Source organism: Aquarana catesbeiana, linkage group LG06 (assembly GCF_042186555.1).
Source record: "Aquarana catesbeiana isolate 2022-GZ linkage group LG06, ASM4218655v1, whole genome shotgun sequence".
Classification (NCBI taxonomy): Eukaryota; Metazoa; Chordata; class Amphibia; order Anura; family Ranidae; genus Aquarana; species Aquarana catesbeiana.
Window position 1 is genome coordinate 8928382 of NC_133329.1, and position 22017 is coordinate 8950398.

Consider the following 22017-nt stretch of genomic DNA (forward strand, 5'->3'; position numbering starts at 1 on the left):
AAATAAAGGAAAAGCAGAGTGATAAGAAGAAATAGGAGAAAAGGGGAAGGGAAAGAAAGGGAAAGAAAAAAGGGGGGTGGGGGAGAAGGATTAAAATGGAGGGGGTAAGGGGAGAATAGGAAGGGGGAGGAAAGGGTAAACAAGGGGGTGGGAACTGTCATTTGAAGGGACAATCATCTTGCCTACATACATTAGTGAAGATGGGCACTTCAAGATGTAAACACAATAGTCTGTATTGCAATTCACTTTCTTTTAAGACACTGGCAAGGTATGTAATTTACAAGCAATTTAAACATTTTATTTTCTTTTTTAAACATTGTACCCTTTGAGTCTCTAAATTTTAAATAGGTGGCTTACCCAAGAAAAAAAAAAATTAAGGGGGATTTGATGCAAACAATAGCAAATATGAGGTCTTTCAAAAAAATTCACACCAGGCACTCTGGGCATGGTTGTCCAGGAAAGGGGGGATGAGTGTTTGCCTACCCTCCATTCTAAACAATCATAAAGTCTAACTGAGAATCTCTACTTTAATAAAATAGTTTACGAAAACAGCTACTTGCCCTTATCTTCATAAACAGCGTCCCTTACAATAAAGACCAAGGAAGCTCTGGTAACACAGGTGAACAGCTGGAGGGATCCATAGATCACAAACAAAGGGCACCCCACTGGAACTGGAGTTCTCTGATAATAATTGGAGAAGGGGTTCCTAAAATAGCTGAGTCCTCCAAAGAAGATATGAGCTATTAGACTTCCCCCCTGCTGCCTTCAGACCTATTCTGAGGGGCTTGCACCTGGCTGCAGCTCACTTACTCAGTGAGCTTAACTAAGCTTACTTCTGCTTCATCAGGTGTGGCCTCTCTGAGCTGCCAATGAAGGAAACCAGAGAAACCTCTACTCTTATACATGCAACCCAATTGGGTGTGTGCAGGAACCCAGGGAATTGTGGGAAGAGAAGTTAAAGGGGCCTGTACGTACATAGGAGTATGGTGAGCAACCATGATCTAAACATATGAGGAATTGTAGGTGAAAATCAAGACGGTAATTCTGATAAATGTGAGGTGTCAGACAGAAGGTGCTGATTCAGTTACAAAAAATCTGAGATTTGTCCTTTGAAAACATTGACTTTCTCAAAGTAAAAGGTTCCAACAAATGTAACACCAGTCATATAATACATTCAGAAAGTCTTACAGAGGCTGGCGTCTTACAGGGAGTGATCCTGATGTTCAATAATATTTAGGCAAAAATGGAGTAAAAGTAAAGTCTTCCTCTTTAATTGGACCTGCAGGTAAACCTATAGTAAGGCTTACCTGTAGGTACTGTAAATATCTCCTAAACTTGTTCCTAAATATGACGTTACTTCAGGACCCATGCCGTGACCGGTGGCACCCATGCATATGTGCGGGAGTGACATTATTGCAGCTCCTGCCAATTTGCCGGAGCCCGCAAACTTGGAAGTAACTCCGGGAAAGATTTGGCTGTGTTAGCGCAGTGTGCAGACGGCACTGCAGAGAATCATTCCAAGGTAAGTATTTCATAAGGAGCTAGTAAGCGATGCATACTAGCTCATTATGCCTTTGTCTTATAGGCTTTTTTTTTAATTTTTAAATCTTGTTTTGGAGGTTTACAACCTGTTTAAAAGCCTGATTTAACCACCAGAGGAGAAAACAGAATACGTACCACAAATCATTGTTAGATTCTCATTTTATTATTTACTTAAAAACCAAAATGGATAACTCCAAATGTGTATAATTAGAATGATACTAAGTGAGTATGGGTAAAAAATAATGATCAGCGCAACTACAATCATGAGTAGAGATGAGCCGAACACCCCCCTGTTCAGTTCGCACCAGAACATGTGAACAGGCAAAAAATGTGTTCGAACAGGCGAACACCCTTAAAGTCTATGGGACACGAACATGAATAATCAAAAGTGCTAATTTTAAAGGCTTATATGCAAGTTATTGTCATAAAAAGTGTTTGGGGACCTGGGTCCTGCCCCAGGGGACATGGATCAATGCAAAAAAAAGTTTTAAAAACGGCCGTTTTTTCGGGAGCAGGGATTTTAATAATGCTTAAAGTGAAACAATAAAAGTGTAATATTCCTTTAAATTTCATACCTGGGGGGTGTCTATAGTATGCCTGTAAAGGGACGCATGTTTCCTGTGTTTAGAACAGTCTGACAGCAAAATGACATTTCAAAGGAAAAAAAGTAATTTAAAACTACTTGCGGCTATTAATGAATTGCCGGTCCGACAATACACATAAAAGTTCATTGATAAAAATGGCATGAGAATTCCCCACAGGGGAACCCCGAACCAAAATTTAAAAAAATGACGTGGAGGTTCCCCCTAAATTCCATACCAGGCCCTTCAGGTCTGGTATGGATATTAAGGGGAACCCCGGCCAATTTTTTTTTTTTAAATGGCGTGGGGTCCCCCTCAAAATCTATACCAGACCCTTCAGGTCTGGTATGGATTTTAAGGGAAACCCCACGCCAAAATTTAAAAAAAAATGGAGTGGGGTCCCCCCAAAAATCCATACCAGACCCTTATCCGAGCACGCAACCTGGCAGGCTGCAGGAAAAGAGAGTCAAATGCGGATCAACCCAGAAGATGAAGGGAAGAAGACGCCGGTGCCGCTGAGGAAGATGCCGGAGGAGAACACCGGAGGAAGAACCAGAAGAACCAGAAGAAGAAGAAGATGGAGGAAGAAACTGAAGGAAGATAGAAGATAGAAGAAAGCAGATAGAAGATAGAAGAAAGAAGAAGCATTTAAATAAAGGAATTGTAAAAACTGTCTCTTGTCATTTTTAACATTGTTGACAGTTTTTTTGTGAAATGGTAGGGGTACTTTTGTACCCCCTTACCATTTCACACAGGGGGGAGGGCTGGGATCTGGGGGTCCCCTTGTTAAAGGGGGCTTCCAGATTCTGATAAGCCCCCCCACCCGCAGACCCCCACAACCACCGGGCAAGCGTTGTGGGGATGAGGCCCTTGTCCCCATCAACATGGGGACAAGGTGTTTTGGGGGGCTACCCCAAAGCACCCTCCCAATGTTGAGGGCATGTGGCCTGGTATGGTTCAGGAGGGGGGGCACTCTCTCATCCCCCCTCTTTTCCTGTGGCCTGCCAGGTTGCATGCTCGGATAAGGGTCTGGTATGGATTTTTGGGGAGACCCCACGCCATTTTTTTTTTTTTAATTGGCGTGGGGTTCCCCTTAAAATCCATACCAGACCTGAAGGGTCGCGTATAGATTTTGAGGGGGACCCCACGCCATTTTTTTTTAAAATTTTGGCCGGGGTTCCCCTTAATATCCATAGCAGACCTGAAGGGCCTGGTATGGAGTTTAGGGGGAACCCCCACATCATTTTTTTTTAAATTTTGGTTCGGGGTTCCCATGTGGGGAATTCTCATGCCGTTTTTATCAATGAACTTTTATATGTATTGTCAGACGGGCAATTTATTAATAGCCACGACTAGTTTTAAATGACTTTTTGAAATGTCATTTTGCTGTCAGACTGTTCTAAACACAGGAAACATGCGCCCCTTTACAGGCATACTATAGACACCCCCCCAGGTATGAAATTTAAAGGGATATTACACTTTTACTGTTGTACTTTAAGCATTATTAAAATCACTGCTCCTGAAAAAATGGCCATTTTTAAAACTTTTTTTTGCATTGATCCATGTCCCCTGGGGCAAGACCCAGGTCCCAAAACACTTTTTATGACAATACCATGCATATAAGCCTTTAAAATTAGCACTTTTGATTTCTCCTATAGACTTTTGAAGGGTGTTCCACGGCTTTTGAATTTGCCGCAAACACCCCAAATTGTTCGCTGTTCAGCGAACTGGCGAACAGCCGATGTTCGAGTCGAACATGAGTTATATATATATATATATATATATATATATATATATATATATATATATATATATATATATATATATATATATATATACAAAAGTAGCCATGTAAATAGCAACTGTGCAATGTGCAAAATTGCAATAAATGTGTACAAAAAATGAACAAATAATGTCCTATGTATTACACCTGTAAGCAACAGTGTACTGTATATATCCCATGAATAAGTGTATAAATAAATAAATAAAGTGACAAAATCAATATAAATAAAGTCCCAAATAATCAAAAGTACAAATGCTGCTTCAGGTGGATCTTCAACAGGTATAAATGCTCCAAATGTGCAATCTTTGTGTATGTCACTTAGTGTTCTCTAAACTCTTACCTATAGTATAGATGGTGTAAAGCTTGTATGGATTAATATGGCTCCTGGGATCGAAAGGTGGTGAATGGTGCCTCTCCTAGTCCTGTGTTCTCAATGATGGCTTCCAGTAAGATAGTACGGATGTTCCCATACCACGGGTTTATGTGAGAGATAAAAAAGAATCTCCCATTGCGCAGTATTGTATGAACAAACTGAATTGATAAAAAAGCCAAATGGGCACTTACAACAATCAAGAATAAAAACAGCAGATCTGTAATATTAACGGCGTTGCAGGTGCCTCTTACATTACTTCCGGTTAGCAAGACTTCCGGTCAATCCCTATGCATTACGACACACTATGTGTCTTCATCAGGGGGCTACTTTTGTATATTGTACATTGTTACATACAGGTGTATTACATAGGACATTATTTGTCTATTTTGTACACTTATTACTGCATTTTTGCACATTATTGCACAGTTGCTATTTGCACGGCCACTTTTGTATATATATATATATACCTCATGATTGTAGTTGCACTGATCATCATTTTTTACCCATACCCACTTGTAGTGTACTATATACACTTTAGATTTAGCTGCAATTATTTATTGATTTATTAGATTCACTGTGATAGCGCGAGGGACCCCACTATATAGAATGGTACTGACCCCACTATATAGAATGGTACCAAACCACACCATACACACCTAAAAACATGCACCCACCTCTCTCTCACTGTAAACATAAATTATATAGTCCCCTTCAATTTATATGCAAAAATAGCTCAACCATATATATGTACATATATAAATGGGGTAAGGGTTGGTAATCCCAGGCAAAAGGTAATGGATGGAACTAAGAAATAAACTTGGCTAAGTTCTTATGCATGTAGACATCAATCCATGACACCCATCCAATAATGATGTCCTTATCAGGAAGTGGTTAAAAATCCAGATGCTCCAAGGTACCCGGTAAGTGAAAGATACTGTACATCTTTGGTTAACTCATACCAGTAAAATCTCCTTTGGACCGGTAATGTGGTCCAAAGGACGGTAGATGTTCACTAACTGAGCAAAGTCATTTGGTTTCACAAGCACATAGTAGCATTTCCCATTCAATAAGCCAAAGTGTATATGTGAACATGAACAACACCTGCCCCGCACACCGGTAAATGTTACAGGTCACCTATTACATCACCACCTTGGAAGTAATTCCTCAAGGCCTTGGATACAACCTGAATAGCCAAGTAGTCAAAAGTTGTTCCATTGGGTGCATGCATGCATATAATACTTATCCATCCAGATGTCTGTAGGAATGTAAGCCCATAGTTGTCATAAAGAGGAGATTTATTCCTGGGTTTGCATATTTCATGCCAAAATGGATCACCAGAGCACAAAGAGAGAGGTTAGATGCTAGATATGCCTGACCAGTTTTGGTGGACACTGGCTGGTTGATTCAGAGGCAAAATTGTGGCTGGCTCTGTCACCATGTGTTTAAATTGTGTTTGAATATGGCCGTTGTGGCATGCCAGTGCGTCACGTTGCATGTGCCAATGGCAAAATATGAACGGAGAATATGTTTTTTTTCGTATTTAATATATTTTTATTGAAAAGAATTGCATTGTACAACAACAATACAGAGAGAAAAAATGGAAAGAAAAGAGAATAATTAAGCTTAACCACTTCACGCAAAATGACGTTCCCGTACGTCGGTATTTTGATGCTAAATGCCGGGGTTATGCAGCAGCTCGCTGCTATAACCCCAGTATTTTCAGGAATGCAGTGCATTTCTCTTTAAGATAAAAGTAGTCTCTGCGGCGGATTCACCGCAAGATCACTTATATCGGTGGCGGGCTCCTGCCATGCTCCGGTCATCTCTGCGGCTTACCGGACGATCGCGTCTCCTATGGATGTCTGACGGCCTACTGAGGGGAAAAACAAGACATAAACAAACAACACCAAACAAAAAACGAACAACAACAACAAACAACCCATAAAAATAAATAAGTAAATATAGCATCTAATAGACAGGATCACAACAGTTACAGAAAAGATAACATCTGAGGAAACTCCAGCAACTTAACCCACGAGGCCCAGACTTCCCAGAAGTTGTTATTTGCTGTACATCAGCTCTTCCATCTGCATTATATGTTTCATCTCTACTACCCATTCCCGTATTGTTGGTGTTATTTGGGATTTCCAATGTCTTGGAATTAAAGCTATACCTGCCATCAAACAAAATCGAAATATTCCCTTTTTAATTGATTTAATTGACCCAGGAATTAAAGCGAGAAACGCTACCTGGGGATTCTCCTGACAATTTTTACCAGTGACCACATGACTGAGTTTAAATATAGCCGACCGATATGGTTTTATTTTCGGACAAGATCACCATAGATGTAATAATGTGCCTCTCGATTCACCGCATCTCCAGCATAGGTCAGACATAGCTGGATTCATTTTATTTTTGCAAGACCGGACAGTGATACCATGTCGTCATAATTTTATATTTACGTTCCTGTGAATAAGATGACAAAGTTATTTTAAAGGTGAAGTAGAACACCTTGTCCCAGGCTTCATGGGACAGATTTTTACTTAATTCTTGTCCCAGTCTTGGACATAGAAAGGGCGATCTGAAAATGTGTGAAATAATAAAATACTGTACATTTTAGATAATGCATGAGTCAGAAAAGCACATCTGCTCAAACTGAGTTAAGTCCCTACAGATACTTAAACTATTCAGCCCTTTATAGAATTACGTAGCTGAAAGTATTGAAGCCATTCACCTGCCTTCGGCTGAGAGTGGGAACTAAGCTCACCCATGGTTTTCAAGCCTCTATCCGTACATGAATGACAAATAGGCGAAGGATGTAGTAGTTGCCAGCATAGAAAACTTTTCTTCTGGCATTCCTGGTGGAAAACCTGGGTTACCCAATATTGGAGTCAGTGGCCCTGGGCATTAAGATACATTGTATGTTGTGATAAATTTGTTCCATACATATAACAGAGATTAAATCAAAGGCGTTACTTGTGTTGAACGTGGCCGATCAAGTTTATTTATTTTTTTTTAATGGCGCAAAGCTCTGAACTGTCAAAAGCAGTGGAAAATTTGTGAATAAATTATCACTTAACCAATAACCAATAAATGTATTGATGTTTTTCTTCTAAACCACAGCAGATAAGGCTTGGGACTGATGCTTTTATCTATATAAGTTTGGTGTTTGATCAATCCCTTGAAGTTCTGTAAGAGTCTTATAATGATGCATTGTGGGATTTAGAGCTTTCCATATTACAGGAACACCCAACTTAGGGCTCCTTGGTGGTCCCCAGGTCAGTATATGGTACACTAAGGTCTGGGATAGCCAAGAGACATTTCAGTAGTGGCCACTGGACTAATTCTTGTAGGACAAGGCACCAATTATCATAATGCAATTGTATATTTAGACCTTGATGTACTAAGGTATACTATAATGTCTGTTTGTATGTAGAAAATACTATAAATGATGTTAACAAAGGCTTTGTGCCCATATAGATATTTCTTTATAAATATTATCTGTTTGCTTTTAAATATGTTTTCTTTCTCTCTTATCTGTGGCAGCTTTTCCACTCATTGGAATTATTGTTGTCAAAACCTCTAAATTCATCTGAGCGCATCCTGACCGTCAACACAAAGGTCACTGATAAATATACTGACGTGTTCAATGTTACAAATCCCGTTACATATTTATTGATTACAGGAGATGAAACATTCACTCTTAATTTTAGTGATCCAAATGGTACGTTCATGACTGTAGACTTACAGTAAGAATTTTGAAATGTATATCTTATATAACTTCCAGCAAATGTAAGAATATAAAGCTGATGTTCACCATTTCTACGAGGAAATCGAAAAAGCACCCTTGCTGCAGCATGTCACATAAAGTGAGTCAGCAGGTTTCATACACTATCTAGTTCATGGGAATTTTTTTCTTCTTGGTTCACCAGAAACCTGAGATGTGAACACATTTAATGTAGGGTTGCACCGACACCGGTGCTGATATTGAGCATTTGCACAAGTACTTGTACTCGTGCAAATGCTCTGAAGCCCAATCTGATGTCTGGGCAGCCTCTCAGGTGATTGGTACGGTGGTGGGGGAGTTACAATCACTGATCGCCCTGTGTGGCTTTCAATAAAGCAGCTGACAGCCCCTTCTCCTCCTCTCCTCCCCCGCCCTGCAGCTTTCAAATGCTTTATTGAAAGCTATAAAAGGGAGAAAGGTGCTTGTAACTGCCCCAACTGCCTCATCGATCACCCCGACTGTCCCCTGTATCCTCCTCAGACTCCCCATGTTCTCTGTGTCCTCCTCCAGTCCCCCTCCATGTTCTCCTCCGGTCCCCGTCTGTGTCCTCTTCCGGGTCCCCCTCTGTGCTCCCCGGGTCCTCCATGTCCTCCTCCGCCCCCTCCCCCCTATCCCAGACCTGTCAGGATGGAAAGTGGAGGAAGGAGCCAGTAAATACGTAATTTACCGGCTCCTTCCCTTTCTGAATGAGCAGAGTCACCAATCACTGACGGTTCATTCATAACTCAGCATTTCAAACTGTGTTTACGATGCTACAGTTTATAAATGGAGAGGAGCCTCTGTCTCCTCTCCACTCATATTCAGTGCAGCTGAGGCTGCTGAGATAGGAACTAAGGAATCTGTGTCCTCGGTCCCTTTCTCTGTCTCAAAGGGAAGATGTCAGGGGTCTGTTTAGACCCCTGATATCTCACCAAAGCCCCCCAACAGGGCTGATAAAAAAAGAAAGAATTGTAATAAACATTTAAAAGTTAAATTTAAAAAAAAAAACAAAAACAAAAAAAACACTAACACCATCCACTCCTCCCCCAAGAAAGCATTGTAAAAAAAAATAGTAAAAAATAAAATTGTAAAAAAAAAAAAACTACTGACACAGTCCACACCTCATCAGTATCCATCGGTGCCACCTATCAGTGCCCATCCATGCTGCATATTAGTGCCACTGTCACATGACATTTTAAAAAAGTATTGGTAATCGGTATTGGCGAGTGCTTGAAAAAATTATTGGTGCTTGTACTCGGTCTTAAAAAAGTATCATCAGTGCAACCCTAATTTAATGCATTAGTGACCCTGGGTCCACTTCATTCTAAGGGTCTTAGTGATGAACTTTCAGCTTGTGTCCAAAAATGGTGCAAAATGTTGGGAAATCCAAAATGAGCCCTAGCTAGTGTTTAGTTACTTGGGTATGTAACTATGTAATGTAATTAGTCAGGTTGAAAAAAGACATAATTCCATCTACGTCAACCAATAGAAAAAAAATAGAATAAATAAAAAACCTTCATATGTAGAATCCTATCCTACAGTTACTTGCAGATTAATAATTTTAGTTTCTATGTTCATTTCTGTTAAAAGGCCTTAACTGGCGGAAACCCTTCTAGTACACAGCAAACAATGTAAAGATCACAACTCCTGCATATTATAATTGTTAAAATATCACAAGTAAGGCATGTAGCCATAACGGTGTTACTGTGGAGGTAATATTTTGTGGATGGCATGAAATTAATTCATACAGGTTGCACAAACTCTAGAATTTGTTGGGATTGGACCTTTTTTTGGACCTTTTTTATATTCATCATCTCTGGAAGCTTTTAACTAAAATGCCTTAACTAGTGAAACAATTGAATCTGTATGCTCATGGACAGCTCCCCCCAAACCAAATTATTATTATTATACAGGATTTATATTGTGCCAACAGTTTGTGCAGTGCTTTACAATGTAGAGTGGGGACAGCACAGTTACATGGAACAGGAGGGCCCTGCTCATGGAGCTTACAATCTAAAGGGGTGGATGGTACCAAAGGTAATAGCTGCAGGACATGATCTGATTGAGGTGGCTCAGGTATGGTTCTTAGGTGGAGGTGGGGTAGGCCTCCCTGAATAAATTTGTTTTCAGAGATCGCCTAATGGTGGACAGGGTAGGGGCTGAGAGTTCCAGAGGATGGGAGAGGCTCTGGAGAAGTCCTGGAGGCGAGCATTGGAGGAGGTTACAAGGGAGCTAGAGAGCAGGAGGTCTTGGGAGTAGCGAAGAGGATGATTTGGGCAATATCTGCAGATGAGGTTGGTGATGTAGCTGGGGGTGATGTTGTGGATGGCCTTGTATGTTGTGGTCAGTATTTAGAATTTTATACAGTGGGGTAGGGATAGCCAGTGAAAGGATTGGCAGAGAGAAGCAAATGAACTTGTTTGAATATTATACTAAAAATTGTTTGCCAAAATGTGTTTAGTAGCCTTTTTATCAATGTGTACATGTATTGAAATTGTATTTATTTATGTGCCCTTTATTATTTTAGGAAACACATTTACATTTGCAAAAAATCCATATTTTAGTGATACTTACTACTATTCCTCCTATGATAGTAGTATTCTAAGTTCCCATTTGGTAAAAAGTCCTGCTGTGGGATCCTGGATTCTGAACGCTCGAGGGTGTCACACACTTTCTGTGCACGTTTTAGGATTTACTGGTAAGTTCTATTTTCTCAGTGTATATGAATACTTCTGAATCTGATAGGCCCTCTCCTATGACTTGTCTAAAAGATACATTTCTGAGATTTATATTTCGACCAGATTTCACGGATTCAGATGGCCAAAATCCAAATCTGGATTTCAGTATTTTTTTGACAGGTCAGATTGCCAAATATCTTCTGGGAGCCGTGTGACCTCCACAGGACCAATCCAGTGATGCTGGCAATGGTGGGATAGAGTAGAGTCTAGAGCAGTGGTTCTCAACATTTCTAGTGCCGTGACCCCTTGATAAAATCTCCCAAGTTGTGGGGACCCCTAACAGTAAAATTATTTTTGTAGCGTGGGTTGTCAGCACCCAAGGCAAGACAAGTAATTTGCATCCCTAACCCATGGATATTTAGTGCTCCCTTAGTCCCTTCCACTCGTACAGTATTAAAACCCCTTATGGTACATTTTAGGATGTACCACTCTTTCTCTTTGTCACAGGTAGTGTTATTTACTGTGTCTCCAACTTTATGGTGTCTCGCAGCAGTGACACCTATGCCGAAATCAGGAGATAGGGTCTCCTGCAGCCCCTCCCACTTCACATTCCTCACCAGTCAGCTGACCTCTAGTCTCTGCCCCCCCAGCCATGCCGTGAACTGAACGGGTGGCGAAGAGGGTGAGTGGGCGGCCGCGGGCTCCAGGAACAACCCAGCTGGGCGGCTGCAAAAATGCTGGGAGAGCGGTGCGGGCTTCAGGAACAGCCCAGGATTCAGTGACCCCTGGCAAATCGTCATTCGACCCCTGAGGGGGTCCTGACCCCCAGGTTGAGAACCACTGGTCTAGAGGATTAGTCATTTACAGCAGTTGGCTACATTGAAGGAAATGAAGGGTAATTTTATTGTTTCCTTTTCTAATTTATTTTAAAAAAGTAGATTTTTTTCAGTGTGTTCTCTTAAAGGCACAGGCATCTTGTGAGCCCGCTCCTGTGACTATTGGCAGTCACTCTACACTGTTATTGTCTATTGGCATGCTAGTTTTCATATGGTACAATTTTTGGAATGAATGACTATGTATGCATCTATGACAACTGCTGCTGTTATTGATCCATTCCGAGGCTCCTCCCCCCTGCCAGTTCCAAATGCTGAGCAATATCATAGCATGCTTAGTATAATTTTGGAATCAGTGACTCAGACTATATCTTATATCTATAAATAAAACAAGAATTCCGCACTTGGGATATCTATGTGTGTAGCTGCAGCCTCCCCAAAAAAGAACAACAATATTTCGTTCCAAAATTATTTTAGACGTAATAGGAACGGGGAAATGGCGCTGCTCAAAAATAATGGTATGGTGACCCCTCTAATCCAAAAGGAATAACAGGCAAGGGTGGGTAGTTGGAACCCTATTGCACTAAAGAAGTGAATTCCAAATGCATATAAAGTGCAATGTACTACACAGTGAAAAAGGCTTCTGGTGGGTAAGAAGACCTTTCTCCAAGTGATTTAAAGCAAGGTGAAGTCTTAATTACAATGTGAAGTGTCCAGTAAAATTATTGAATGCAAAACCTGTGAGAAACTGTTTAAAAAATTAGGTATAAAACATAAATGACACTATAAAAAAATCAAGTCCATATTGCAATATAGGAAATACTTTCAATGTCCCATATGCATATTTCCATAAAAGGTGCTGCTGTGCTAATGTCAAAAAAGACGACTTTTTGTATTCTTCTGTGCAAAAATAAAGTGACTTCTTGTGCAGAAATAAAGTGACTTCTTGAGCATAGAATAAAGTGACCAAGTGCATCCAAGTGAAGTGACTTCTTGTGCTCCCCCTCAAGTATGTACACTCACCAGAAGCCCTAATGAAGTGTAATGAAGTGCTTGGCCAATCCAGATGTCCCCAGAGCACAATGAATTTTCCTGGCGCCGATCAGAGTATGTGCAAACCGGCATCCACATGCAATCACAAATGGCCATCCATAGCGTAAATCCGTTTTTAAGATGTGTTTATTTAATAAAAAAGATCATAGCTTAGGAAACGGGGCTAAAAACAATCTGCCCCCTCAGCAAGAGAGGGTTGTGAGATGGCCAGTTCCGCGGCCTAGACGGCGTGCGTTCCACAGACCGTATGAAGCAAACCGGAAATGACCGGAAGTGACGTTTGAGTCGATGTGTACCAAGCCCCGCCTTACATGCGTTTCATCACCGGACGTCGTCATTGTTCAAGTCCTGTGGAATTAAAGAACCCAAGTAATAAATCCACATTTTTTTTCATTCTGTAAGATAATGGTGTCAAAATAACTCCTTCTCAGCAGAAGATTCAGGACATTAATGCTCTTCGTATCGCAAAAAATGGCTTGGTCAGGAAGGGGGGCTAAATCCTTCCAGGGCTGAAGTGGTTAAACATGGCTGGGTAATTTTGATGCTGTAATGCAAATTAGACATACAGTACCGGAGGAAGTGGCATATACAGTCCATGAAACGCATTGAGCAGGAATCAGTTTCTTTCCCCCACTACTGATATACCAAAATTGGGGGGGGGGGGGGGATATGCCGACATCATATGTTTGAATATAGGAGGGAAAATAGATGTAGGGGATATAATATATCTTTTTTATGTGATGTACACATCTGTACTAGCCCTAATATTTTAAAGTGTGACAATGTTTTATGGAAGATGAATACATTTATTACACTTAATATAATAATGGTGTGAATTGGCACCCACACCGTCCCACAATGGTTTACTATGTTTGCTGCAATGCTAACCACACCTGGTACAGTATTATGTACAGAAGAACGTGAGTAATGCTTTGTGTGTAGAGTGTAAATGAGGACCATATACTCATACTTGTCACAAAAAGTCACTTCACGTGGGACATTCTTTTTAAAATCTAATTCTTTTTTTTTTTACATGTTTTTCAGGGTTGGACAAGTCAGGTAAGCCTGCTGTCATATAACAGTATTGTGATTTCCTCCTTTGTATATATTACAGCACCATTATCTTTCTGTTACATGTAGACCTCAGCAAACTATAGCCGAAACTCCATATGGTCACCACCCCAGAGCCAGAGAGAACCCAACTTCTATGTAGTTTGTTTTCTTCCAAATAACATAAATCTTGTTGATACCTATTTTGGTTTTGGATGTTTCCCTAACACCCTGATTGAGCGAGAAATTTATTGAGGAGCATTGTATCTGTATGTGCGCACCCTGTCAAAAATGTACAAATGATTCATTAATTTTTTTAGGTCAATTGTTTTGAAAGAAGTTTTTAATCAAAAACAGAAGCACAGTTGACCACTTGCCGACCAGCCATCGTCATTACACCGTGGCAGGTCGGCTCATTCCCGTGAATCGCCGTACCTGTACATCGGCTCCTTTCAAAGCCATAGCAGGAGCGCGCACCTGCTGCACAGTGGGTTGACACGATGCGCGTGGCCGGTGGCTACGATGTCCGCCAGCCACCCGCGATCCCAGGAAATAGGGCCATAATGGGGATCTGTCAGTATAAACAGACAGATCCCCGTTCTGACAGGGGAGGAGAGAAAGATCTGCTGTTCCTAGTTATTAGGAACAGTGATCTCTCTCCTCCTCTAGTCAGCCCCACCCCCCCACAGTTAGAAACACCTCCCAGGGAACACGTTTAACCCCTTGATCAACCCCTAGTGTTAACCCCTTCTCTGCCAGTGACATTTACACAATAATCAGTGCATTTTTATCACACTGATCACTGTATAAATGTCAGTGGTCCCAAAAAAAGTGTCCAAACCGTCTGCCGCAAAAATCCCAGATTGCTGCCATTAATAGTAATAAAAAAAATACTAAAAATGTCATAAATCTATCCCCTATTTTGTAGACACTATAACTTTTGCGCAAACCATTCAATACATTTAAAATACACTTATTGCAATTTTTTACTAAAAATATGTAGAAAAATACATAAATTATTATTATTATTATTTTATTTATTTATTATAGCAAAAAGTAAAAAATATAGTTTTTTTTTCAAAATTGTCGCTCTTTTTTTGTTTATAGAGCAAAAGATATAAACCTCAGAGGTGATCAAATACCACCAAAAGAAAGCTCTATTTGTAAAAAAAAACCTTCAATTTTGTTCGGGTACAGCGTCACAGGACTACGCAATTGTCAGTTAAAGCGATGCAGTGCCGTATCGCAAAAAATGGCCTGGTCGTTAAGCGGGGAAATCTTCCGGTCTGTAAGTGGTTAGGAAGTGGTCAGAAAGTGGTCAGGGTCAGGTGTTATGCAGAGCCATTTTTTTGAGGAATGTATGAATGAAGTTGCTTATGACTCTCAAATCTGCCTCATATCTAATTCACATCTTCCTCATTTGCTTCTGCCTAGAATTGCCTAGCCATGCAACAGAATTGATGAGTGATTGGTGCGATTGAGCATAAACGCACAGAACACAATGTGCTTTGGATTGTCAGGGGAAACATCTTTCATTATACCTGCCCAAAAAAAGTCCGTTATGAAACTCAACCCATTAAAATATGTTTGTCTGGAAATTAGTACACCTTGGGGGTTATTTACGAAAGGCAAATCCACTTTGCACTACAAGTGCACTTGGAAGTTCAGTCGCTGTAAATCTGAGGTGTAGATCTGAAATCAGGGGAAGCTCTGCTGATCTTATCATCCAATCATGTGCAAGCTAAAATGCTGTTTTTTATATTCCTTGCATGTCCCCCTCGGATTTACAGTGACTGAACTTCCAAGTGCACTTGTAGTGCAAAGTGGATTTGCCTTGCGTAAATAACCCCTCTTATGTTTTTACACCATAGAAACCCACTACCTGTAAAAAAAAAAAAAAAAATCTTTTTCCTTCTCTTTTTAGGGAATTGTTCAGATTCTGACTGCCACCCAGATGCCACTTGTTCGGAATTTGGAGGATACGGGGAGTGCACATGTAAAGAGGGATTTGCTGGAGATGGAACATCTTGTAATGATATAAATGAATGTGCAGGCTCTTACACCAACAAATGTTATTATAATGGTTTTAGTTCCTGTGTGAACACTGTCGGATCTTACACCTGTGGTTGTGACACCGGATTTGAATATAAAGAAGAATTTGGCTGTATTGATACTGATGAGTGTGCGGACAAATCTCTCAATGACTGTGATCCAGTAGCTATATGTACAAATTATTATGGATCTTACACCTGTACTTGTCCCTATGGATATTACGGAGATGGAAGACACTGTGAGATCAATGAATGCCAACAAGGAACACAGTGTGGCTCTAATGAAGACTGCATTAAGTCCACTGGATCATATTCCTGTATTGACCCTTGCTCCAACCACACCGTACTTAATGACCCCTGGCGCAGTACTTCTAATACATACAATTCTGATTACGGGTATTTTTGGTATCATTGTGACTATACTCTCTCCGGTTGGCATCGGTTTAAAGGAGAATATGACCAGCAAATCCCTGAGCACGACATACCAAAATACAGCTGTGGGACTGCTATCCCCATTTGGATGAACGGCTCCCACCCTACAGTCAGTGATGGCATTGTGAAACGTTCAATGTGTTACAACTTGGTTGGTGACCTTTGTACGAATCCCTTCAATATTTCTGTTAAAATGTGTTCAGAAGGATTTTACGTGTATCATCTAAAGAAGACGCCAGGCTGCTATATTGCCTATTGTACAGGTCAGTACTGACACAAAGCATAATTCAGTAAGCTGCAATCATTTATGATCCATTATAGAATTGTATGTGTTTTTATTTTAGTTCATAAAACATTCTTTGTGTTCCTTCAACTTCCAGAATCGAATCATACCTGCTCAGGGGTGGACTGCGCTCCGGATGAGGAATGCAGAATTGTGGACAATGTTCCTGGCTGTTACTGTAAAAAATCATTATCTACTACTAATGGGATACAACCGGGAAATCAAGCAGGTAATAAAATCCTTGAAATCCACGCTAGTCAAAAAAGATGTAAAACAAGCAGCCACTTAAGTCAACTGTGATACCGGCTCTAAAATAAAATAAGTGAACATTATGCAGTGCTACTGAATATCAAGTGAAAAAATGTGCATCTATAAAGTGCAAAAAATGCAAATAATTGCAAGTAAAATAAAATTACATAAACAGGCAATCAATCCCTTAGATAACAAACAAATGGAATAGTAATTAAACACCATCCAAGTGCAAAAGTGCAAAGCAAGCAATGCCATGTCAATTGAAAGTTGAAGTAAATCCATCGATAAAACAGTTTCAAGAAACAGTTACATTGCAACATGCACATAACTGTCACATTGGTTGAGCTCTCAAACAAACTGTCAAACCATCCAATAGCGGCTGTCATAGCTGATCACATGTGCAGCATCATGGCGGTTAAAGGTTAAACAGAGGTCAAGATTAGACATGTGCAGTTCGTTTTGTTCCGAATTAAAATTCGGAAGAATTTTCGTTATTCGGAAATAACTAAATTCTAAAAATTAGAATTTGCATAGTTTTCAAATAGTTTTCGAACACTTTTTGAATAGTTTTCGAATAGATTTTAAATTTGAAAACTTTTCGAATTTGAATAGTTTTCCAATTTCCAAAGAGAATAAAATAGAATAGAAAATAAAGGAATAGAATATAATTTTTTTTTCTATTCTGTTCCTTTATTTTCTATTCTATTTTATTCTTTTTTGGAAATTGGAAAACTATTCGAATTCAAAAACTTTTCGAGTTCGAAAACTATTCGAAATTGATTTGAAAACCTTTCAAATTTGAAACGTATTCGAAATTGATTTGAAAACTTTTCAAATCGACTCGAAAAACTAATAAACAAAACTAATCCTGAAAATGAATTAAACGAATGAAACAAATTTAACTAAAGGAATTTATGCAAATAACGGTTCAAAACTAAACGAAACCAAACAAATTTTTTTCGTTCTGCACATGTCTAGCCAAGATGGCAGCTTCCTAGACTGAAAACGATAGGGGGGTTTACGTCCACTTTATTAAACTCATATAGAATGCAACCAGTCCTTTAAAAATAAAACTACATTGAATATCCAGAAAGTGCGATGTGCAATAAAGTTGACTGAAGAGATCCACCACCAGGTATAGACACTCGGCGTACGCCTCTTACCGATCATAGATTATAATAGACAAATGGCATGTGATAGGAATTGGGGAGTCAGCATCAAATGGAAACGATTACCACTCAGCAGAGATACCAGATGTATATCAGGAAGATGAAAAAACAAGCTAACATAGAGAAGCCCATTTAAATCTCCACCTTTATTTAAAAGTAATAAAATGTAACTGCAAAGAGTGTGTGGGCTGTTGTCGCCATCAACGCTGACAGTGACGACATCACGCAAGCTCTTTGCCGGTGTTCGTGGCTTTGTCCCTGCACGAGCCATCAGCTTTCTGCATCTTTCCTATGCTGTGTTTACAAGTCACCTGAAGGTACTTTTTATTACTTCATTAAATGGGCTTCACTATGTTAGCTTGTTTTTTCATCTTCCTGATATACATCTGGTATCGCTGCTGAGTGGTAATCATTTCCATTTGATGCTGGCTCCCCAATTCCTATCACATGCGCATTTGACCATTATAATCTACGATCCAACACATTTGGTAAGAGGCGTACGCTGAGTGTCTATACCTGGTGGTGGATGTCTTCAGTCAACTTTATTGCATATCTCGCTTTCTGGATATTCAATGTTGTTTTATTTTTAAAGGACTGGTTGCATTCTATATGAGTTTATAAAAGTGGAAATAAACCCTCGTATCGTTTTCAGTCAAGGAAGCTGCCATCTTGGTCTCTGTTTAATCTTCAACTGTCATCACTTCTGCACTTTGGATTGTGTTTAATTACTAATCCATTTCTTTTTGTATTTAATTGTAATAAAAAGTACCTTTCTGGTGATTTGTACACACAATATAACAAAGATCCAGCAAGCTGACAGCTCGTGCAGGAACAAAGCCACGAACACCGGCAAAGAGGGTGCGTGATGCTGTCACCGTCAACGTTGATGATGTCACGCACGCTCTTTGCTGGTACTTTTTATTGCTTTTAAATAAAGATGGAGAGTTAAATGGCTTCACTATGTTAGCTTGTTTTTTTCATCTTCTTGATATACAGTCACAACACAGTCAGTGTTGATGGGAGAATCCCTCCAATGGAGCTTTTCTATTGTCTTCTCCAGGCTTGGGGGTGGGGAGCCAATCCTGGCTAGGAGAGCATAATTATTATTGCTAGCAGCTACACCTGCTGGCAATAATTGCATGTAAAAATCCAACATGATGCTTTTACCAAAGTTTATCTATGGATCAACTTGGATACAATAAAGCCCATAGATGATTTCAATCTTAGCTGGTGCCTGAGATTCAAACTGTCTATGGTCAGCTTTAGATGTCAAGTTTAGGCTGTACTGAGAACATTGCTTTCGATCCAAATCAGCACTAATTCATGCCCACTCTTTGTTCTAAGCCACACCCACAGTCATTTTTCTGATAAATGTCAAATCCTTAGTGACTGGCATTTTATAGTTGAGCAAATTGTGTGGCATAGAATTACGAGGGGTTGGATTTTGGTCAAATACTCCATAAATCCAGGGGTTTGAGTCCAGTTGGAAGTTGGTATTCTTCAAACTGGTCTCAAACCCCTGGATTTATGGAGTATTTGACCAAAATCCAACCCCTCGTAATTCTATGCCACACCACTTGCTCAACTATACCAATGGTACTTGACATCTAATGCCTGCACCTCAGCAGCAGTCATACCTTAGTTCACAGTCAGTTCAGTTTAGTCTGAAAGCTTGTTTTTTTCCCATTTCAAATTGATAATGTTAAGAGTAAAAGATAAGGAATGTGAATGCCCTTCTTTCGACAAAGCTACTGGTTACTATGCTCATGGCTGAGTGGCACCACCTGCATGTTCTTCGGCTCTAAGCAAGTTCTTCTAATGGAAATCTCCATACAAAATGACCCTCCCATTAAATACATATGGGAATTGAAGAGGCATTCTACATTTCTCACTTTTCTACTGGAATAGGGTAGCTTATAAATTTTAACTCCCTCTTCAGTGTAGAGACAATGGGTATTTTTCAACTAATACAAACCCAACCCCCCATTAAACTCATTTATTAAAATGAGGTCAAGAAATGTAGGCAATTCTTTGTGTGTGAAGATGATGAAATGTAAGTGTCAATATGGTCTTCTTTTCTACTCGTAGGTGACCTTATACCACAAGTCATCTGTGGCCTGGGGAATATAGAAGTGAGGTTCAGCAAATGTCTCATGGAGAAGCTGGAATATAGCACCTCAGCCTTTCATATGAGAGATTATTCCTGCCGAGGAATCACTGAAAGAAGTGATCAAAGTTACATCACTTTCATCACACGGCCAGCAAATGGTAGTTGTGGGGGATCCATTGAGGTACGTAGATGACCACTACATCTTTATTTGATTTCATATCATAGTTGACCTGCTACAGAGACTAGATACTTTTATGTTACTTTTTTAACAGCTTTATGATTCTAAAATGACAAATACTAGAACAATAATGTACAGTAAATACACAATTTTTATATTTTGGCTATGCAAACACATATTAACCACTTGACCACTGGGCACTTAAACCCCCGTAATAACCAGACCAATTTTCAGCTTTTGGTGCTCTCACATTTTGAATGACAATTACTCAGTCATGCAACACTGCATCTATATGAAATTTTTGTCCTTGTTGTCACACAAATAGAGCTTTCTTTTGGTGGTATTTAATCACCGCTGGGTTCTTTATTTTTTGCGCTATGAAAGAAAAAAGACCGAAAAATCTGTAAGTAAAAAAAAAAGCATTTTTCTTCGTTTCTGTTATAAAATTTTGCAAATTAGTAATTTTTCTTCATATATTTTGGCCAAAATTTATACCGCTACATATCTTTGGTAAAAATAACGCAAATCGGTGGATATTATTTGGTCTTTGTGAAAGTTATAGAGTCCAAAAGCTACGGTGCCAATATCTTAACATTGATCACACCTGAATTACTGACGGCCTATCTCATTTCTTGAGACCCTAACATGCCAGAAAAGTACAAATACCCCCCAAGTGACCCCTTTTTTGAAAGAAGACATTCCAAGGTATTTAGAAAGATGCATGGTGAGTTTTTTGAAGTTGTCATTTTTTCCCACAATTCTTTGCAAAATCAAGTTGTTTTTTTTTCTTTTTTTGTTTACAAAATTGTCATATTAGCAGGTTATTTCTCACACACAGCATATGCATACAACAAATTACACCCCAAAACACATTCTGCTATTACTCCCGAGTATGGCAAAAATACATGTGTGAGACTTTTACACAGCGTGGCCACGTACAGAGGCCCAACATGCACGGAGCACCTTCAGGCGTTCAAACGTGTTTTCAAACGTGTTTTTTTTGGAAAAAAAACAGTTTCGTGCTTTAAAAAAAACAAAACAGTAAGGTTAGCCCAATGTTTTTGCATAATATGAAAGATGACGTTACACCGAGTAAATATATACCTAACATGTCATCTTTCAAAATTGCACACGCTTGTGGAATGGTGCCAAACTTCGCTACTTAAAAATCCCCATAGGCGACGCTTTAAAATTTTTTACTGGTTACATGTTTTGAGTTACAGAGGAGGTCTAGGGTTAAAATTATTGCTCTCGCTCTTCCGATCGCAGCAATACCTCACATGTGTGGTTTGAACACCGTTTTCATATGTTTTCATATTACAAACACATACATTTTCATATTGATCACTTTTATTCCTATTAAAAGGCAGAGTATGGCTGGGTATCACCGAGTATTGCAGAGTATGGCTGGGTATTGCAGAGTATTGCAGAGTATGGCTGGGTATTGTGGGGTATTGCAGAATATGGCTGGGTATGGCAGAGTATTGCGGGTTATGGCAGAGTATTGCAGAGTTTTGTGGGGTATTGCAGAGTATGGCAGAGTATGGCAGGGTAATTCTGAGTATGGCTGAGCATGGCTGGGTATGGCAGAAGATGGCTGGATATCACTGAGTATTGCAGAGTATGGCTGGATATTGCGGGGTATGGCAGAGTATTGTGGGGTATTGCAGAGTATTGCAGGGTATTGCAGAGTATTGTGGGGTATTGTGGGGTATTGCAGAGTATTGCAGAGTATTGTGGGGTATTGCAGAGTATTGCAGAGTATTGTGGGGTATTGCAGAGTATTGTGGGGCATTGCAGAGTATTGTGGGGCATTGCAGAGTATTGCAGAGTATTGTGGGGTATTGCAGAGTATTGTGGGGTATTGCAGAGTATTGCAGAGT

The 22017-nt window shown here is 39.8% G+C and overlaps 1 protein-coding gene across 1 annotated transcript in view; it reads left to right on the top strand.

Moving 5' to 3' along the window:
• The window catches only part of LOC141147839 (uromodulin-like), an 80403-nt gene that overhangs the window by 15596 nt on the left and 42790 nt on the right, over positions 1–22017 (top strand). Inside the window, exons 6-11 of the mRNA XM_073635004.1 lie at positions 7826–8003; positions 10573–10743; positions 13654–13668; positions 15584–16405; positions 16523–16654; positions 19935–20137. Coding sequence (XP_073491105.1) covers positions 7826–8003; positions 10573–10743; positions 13654–13668; positions 15584–16405; positions 16523–16654; positions 19935–20137 — 1521 coding nt within the window. The remainder of the gene's footprint in view (positions 1–7825; positions 8004–10572; positions 10744–13653; positions 13669–15583; positions 16406–16522; positions 16655–19934; positions 20138–22017) is intronic.